The following is a 5,272-nucleotide window of genomic DNA, read 5'->3' as shown; positions in this document are numbered from 1 at the left end:
GAAACTGGGACTTCCACACACCCCTGCAAAAACACACACACATGCCCCTACCCATACCCCTGGTGCCCCCCCCTCCCCCCCGGCGCCATGGGCCAGACAGGGTAGCTGAAACACTGGATGTGGTCCGTGGGCTGTAAAATGTCCAGGTCTGCTCTAACCAAATTGTCCCATCCAAACTAGGACAGGTAGATCAAATTTCTCCTCTTACAAGTACAGCTGCTCATCTTCTAGTCTACCCGCAGAGCCGATTTGAGATCAAAGAGGAAACTGCTAAAAATGGCAGCCACTACATATTCCACTGATAGCATTTTTCCATTAGCAGTAGCGAATTAGCTTTATCCTCAGATTATGTTTTTCTTACATTATTAGGACATTTTTTATTTACATTTTGATATATATTTTTAACTACAAACTAGGCAAGAAGTTAAATTATCACATATTTATTAGTCATTTTTGCAACCAAACAGTAGCAATTGCAACAAATACAAAATTCAACAAATAAACTTTTAACAGTTGCAAATATATCCTTCAGGCCAAACTAGTTTACCGACAGCAGTTACTACATTTTTAACAAATATTGTTCCCAAACACAAAATCAAGTATTTATGACAAGGACAAGTCCCTGATGAGTGTAATGGAATGGAACAGAGCGATGCTATTCCAGGATGCATCTTCTGAACTGGAATTATTTCTTTGGCTTTCCTATTTCGTACAAATTATAGAAGACATAGCCAATTCCTGAAGATAAGAAAGACAATATATTATGCTCAATTGTAGTTCCCTTAAAATACAACAGAGATGTACACAGACCCTTTCACTGTTGTTTTAAAGGCAGAGATGCCAGATTAAAAGGTTTTAGAAAAGTTATTCATTCCATTATTTCTCACATTTTAAAGGTCGGTTTTAAAGGGTCCAGTCTCAATAAAGCTTAAAGCACATTTATTTAAAAAATTAATTACCCAAATCTCTAAGCTTTAAAACAGTATTTTAAAACACTGTAAATTTGTTGGTTTTGCTAATTACACTTTTATTGTAATTTAAAAGCAGCACAATAGGCACTAAGCAATTAAAACCAAGCATTTTAAAATTTAAATGTCAAAACAGAAGTACATTTCAAAATTGATAGAGAGAGATTGGGTCAAATATTGCCAACAGCAAATATGTCTAAATTTTTTAAAAATGGTATTCATTTTTTTCCTATTGAACAAAAGGAGACTTAAATCTTCTGTAGTAGGGATAGTTACATATCTGAATTATGTCCTGTGAGACAAACATTCAGATGAAGAACATCCCGAAAAGGCAACCCAGTCAAATATTTATAATATAGTTTTTTTCTGAAAACAATTTTAAAATCAGATTAAAAGGACGAGGTAATACATTCTCTCTCATATTACACTGAATAATATGAAAGATTTTACATAACAAAAGGTTGTTATATAAATACAGTATCAATATCAGGGGAATACTTTACAAAATAATTTTGACATTAAATATTTTAATTAATTATTAATTACAATACTTAAATTGTATTTGTTCAACTAAAAGAAACCTAGAACATTTCTATCTACTTTGGATTTAAATAGAGACGGGTAGATTCTTTTGAAAATTTTAGGAGGCTAAGACAGCTTAGCTGTCTTAGCTTAAAACTTACCAACAAGACAAAGCTTAAAACTTACCAACAAGACAAAGAGCCATGGTAGTTCGATACAGTAGAGCATCTGGCATTCCATTTTTCAAATGCACTGGAAGGCCATTATCTTCCTAAAATCAATGACACAAAACTCAGTATTCATATATTAGTTTTGGATTAGTTTCTACAAATCAAATTTCTCCTCAAAAAGAAAATTAAATTTCTGCAGCCGTAGTTATAACATCCAAAATGAAATCTTGATCTGTTGAAAATAGGCTTAAAATACAAAAGCACTGTCTCCTTCTTTGCACCTGTTATTATAGCATGCAAATTCTGCAACTCAAAATCTTAACTTGAATTAAGAATGTCTGAGGAACTGATATACAGCAAGTATTTTTCCAAAAGATAAGTTTTGATCTAACATAGACAATTGGTGGATTTTACAAAACAAAGAGGTAATGTAAGAGACTGTATGATTATAATTATGGAGTGTCAATTGAGACTAAAATATTAAGGATACAGAAAAATGGTTTTTAATGGTAAAAATACATCCAGCTGCCAATGTTCATACTGTGACAAAGTGACGTCGCTGTCAATACTAGAGTGTAAATCTTAGAATAAACAGCATTAATATTTCAGTTACTTAATAGCAATGTAGACATTCAGAATGACCCAACATTGAAGTATAGCTATCTACTGAACTCAGTAAACAAGCTTAGTTTTAATTCCTGGTTATGATACCTAGTAACCATAAAACAATGAATTAAATTGTTATAAACTATTTCAATGGGTGCCTTTATAATTTAGAAGCCTGAATTTTTCTTACCTAAAAGTGGTAATTTTTATTTATACATACCAAGACATGCATATACGTTGATAGTTATACATACCGTATATTCATCTCCATATAATTCTAGATTTTGGAACAGCAGAAGAATGAAATTTAAGAAAAAAGCCATGATAGCTTTATTACCCAATAATATTACTGATAAAATATCTTGAATCAGCTCATTTTATTTAAAAATGTGCAGGAATGATATCACTGCTCCATTAAATTTATCTGTTCTCAAGAGTAGGAAGCTGGTACCTGGAAATGTTTCTGCTTCTCCGCAATCCTGCTTGCAAGCTGCCTGCGAGAGGCGAAGTTTATGGGGCTTTGTGCTACTTGCCGTACAGTCTACAACAGAAATACAAATATATATTTTGTGTGTGTAACAAAATCAATGCAGAGAGTCCAGCATGAACCCACCATAATTAATGACAGCATTAATATACAAAGGATGATACTATATTTATTACGGAATTCAAAAAAAGCCACATCTGCAGAAGTACAAACACTCTCCCTCCAAAATCTACCTGTTATAGCATATGCAGATTGAGTTAGTGATTACAGCAAAAACAATAGTAGGAAGGCTCGAAGTGGTTACTGTCTATCAACACCAACATAATGTTCATCTCTACTGTCATCATTTATAAAGGGTCTATAGACTGTGAATATTACAGTTATACTAAATTTTCTAAATTAGCATAGCATCATTTGAAAAAAATAGGATCACCAATTACTTTTATTGCTGGAGATAATCATTCTTATCTTACATTTGGCCTTACTGTTGCTTCTTAAATTTTACTAGCCCTCAGAATCCTGTTAAATTTCAAACCACATCTAAATCTGTGTCAACCTAACCAAGGGATAGGAAAGTACAGGTAGTCCTCGACCACAACTGAGCCCAGAATTTATGTCTCGGAGTGAGGAATTTGTTAAGCGAGTTTTGTCCCCTTTTCTCTTGCCACGTTTGTCCAGTGGATTGCTGCTGTTGTTAAATTTGCCACACCATCGTTAAGTGAATCTAGCTTCCCTTAACATTGACTCTGCTTGTCGGAGGGTCGCAAAAAGGCGGACCACGTGACCCCGGGACGCTGCGACCGTCATAAATGTGAACCAGCTGTCAAAACATCCGAGGGTAAACCACGTGACCATGGGGAATGCGGCAGCGTGTGAAAACCGGTCATCAGTGTGAAAAACGGTCGTAAGTCACTTTTTCCAGTGCCTTTGTAACCTCGAGCGGTCACTGAACGAACCCTGGTAAGTCAGAGGACTTCCTCGTACCTCCCTGAATGGGAGAGAGAGGCTTGATTCGCGCTGCGCTCCCTTCAACCACCCTCACCGGGGCGCTCTTTTTCACGCCGCACCCCCACAAGAGAAGGGCCCCACAGCGGTACTCGCCAAACATTAGCGCTGGCTCCAAGAACGGGAAGCCACCATAAAAAATCCGCCATCGCCTCAGTCACCTTCAAGCTAGCTGTCCTCTCTGAGGCTTCATACGGTTATAATCAAGCGGGGGACCAGAGAGGAGCAATCCTGGCCCTCGGGCCCCAATGAAAGGCGGAATATTTAAACACACACACACACACATACACATACACACACACACACACACACACACCCCCCAACCGCTCTTCCTAGCCAACGGCTGCTCTCCTCTCAACGGTTCCCCAAGAGAACGTTTGTGTCCCCTCTCTTCCCCCCCCCGCTCCCCGCCCCCGCCAACGTACCAAAAGGGTTCGAAACATCTTGACGGCTCCACCAATCGCTTCCTGGCCTCCGCCGAGAACCACCAAGGACACGGGCAAAGGGAAGTGCGGCGCGGCCAAACTTCCGCTTAAAAGACGGAAGCGTCCCTTGGCAAAGGAGCGTCGCTCTAGCTTCGGGGATATCGGTGGTTAGTAAAGTGAACGAGGATGGGTTGCAGGTGCCGTGTTGTTGGACTTTATAGATAGGGAGGGAGGGAGGGAGGGAGGGTGCGGCCTGAAAGAGATTTTTTTTAAAGGGAATTTTTATTTTTTCCCTCTTCTCTTTTTTTCCCCCCTTTTTTGCACGAGTGTAATTTTGGGGGCCAAACGAGAGGCCATTTGGACTATAAATATTAATATATTAATATATTAATATATTAATATATTAATATATTAATATATTAATATATTAATATATTAATATATTAATATATTAATATATTAATATATTAATATATTAATATATTAATATATTAATATATTAATATATTAATATATTAATATATTAATATATTAATATATTAATATATTAATATTGAAGCCGAAAGGCGCCTTCTTGCGTTTGATTAAGCCTCGGCTTTTTTCTGAAATTTGAAGGAGGTCGTTGAGTCCGAAACGCCTGCTTCGGAAGGGAGTTTCTTTTAATCCTCTGGGAGAAGAAACCCGAAGAAACGTAGAACAACTATTGGGGACCCGTCAGAAGAATCGGCTCCGGATTTTTCTTGGGATCGAGCATCCGGCTTCACCGTTTCAAAACCACGTCTGGCCGAATTTGCGTCGCTTTATCCAGCGATATTTCCTTTTGATCTGGCAAAAATGCTGCTTCTTAAAAGCTGCCAGCTATGCGGAGATGCCTTTTTAAATTAAAAAAAAAAAGTATTGTATTCTTTAGAATCTTTAAAAGAATTCTTTAGAAAATTGCTTAGCGCATTGTAAGCCGCCCTGAGTCTCCGGAGAAGGGCGGCATATAAATCAAATTAAAAAAATAAAATAAAAAAAAATGCTAATGTTGCTGTCAGCTTTTCACGATGGAGAAAAAGTAATCGTTTTCCCCTTGGGGAGTACTAAAAA

The 5,272-nt window shown here is 37.2% G+C and overlaps 1 protein-coding gene across 1 annotated transcript; it reads right to left on the bottom strand.

Moving 5' to 3' along the window:
* Positions 1 to 424: 424 nt before the first annotated feature.
* COX7A2 (cytochrome c oxidase subunit 7A2) lies at positions 425 to 4,294 on the bottom strand. Its single transcript, XM_070954468.1, has 4 exons — positions 4,184 to 4,294; positions 2,718 to 2,807; positions 1,677 to 1,761; positions 425 to 738 (listed from the first exon to the last, which is right to left on the bottom strand). The coding sequence occupies exons 1-4, from the start codon at positions 4,199 to 4,201 to the stop codon at positions 686 to 688; spliced, it is 246 nt and encodes an 81-aa protein (XP_070810569.1). The 5' UTR covers positions 4,202 to 4,294; the 3' UTR covers positions 425 to 685.
* Positions 4,295 to 5,272: the final 978 nt, after the last annotated feature.

Source organism: Pituophis catenifer, unplaced genomic scaffold (genome assembly GCF_029215685.1).
Source record: "Pituophis catenifer annectens isolate HBS135680 unplaced genomic scaffold, rPitCat1.0.hap2 SCAF_1, whole genome shotgun sequence".
NCBI classification, from domain to species: domain Eukaryota; kingdom Metazoa; phylum Chordata; class Lepidosauria; order Squamata; family Colubridae; genus Pituophis; species Pituophis catenifer.
The sequence above is the reverse complement of the archived record's forward strand: the minus strand, read 5'-3'. Positions and strand labels throughout refer to the sequence as shown.

Coding starts and splice junctions, on each gene's coding strand:
- COX7A2 (XM_070954468.1), bottom strand. Junction 1,762..2,717: donor AGAAGCAGAAACATTTCCAG/GTACCAGCTTCC, acceptor CATTGATTTTAG/GAAGATAATGGCCTTCCAGT. Junction 739..1,676: donor CATGGCTCTTTGTCTTGTTG/GTAAGTTTTAAG, acceptor TCTTATCTTCAG/GAATTGGCTATGTCTTCTAT.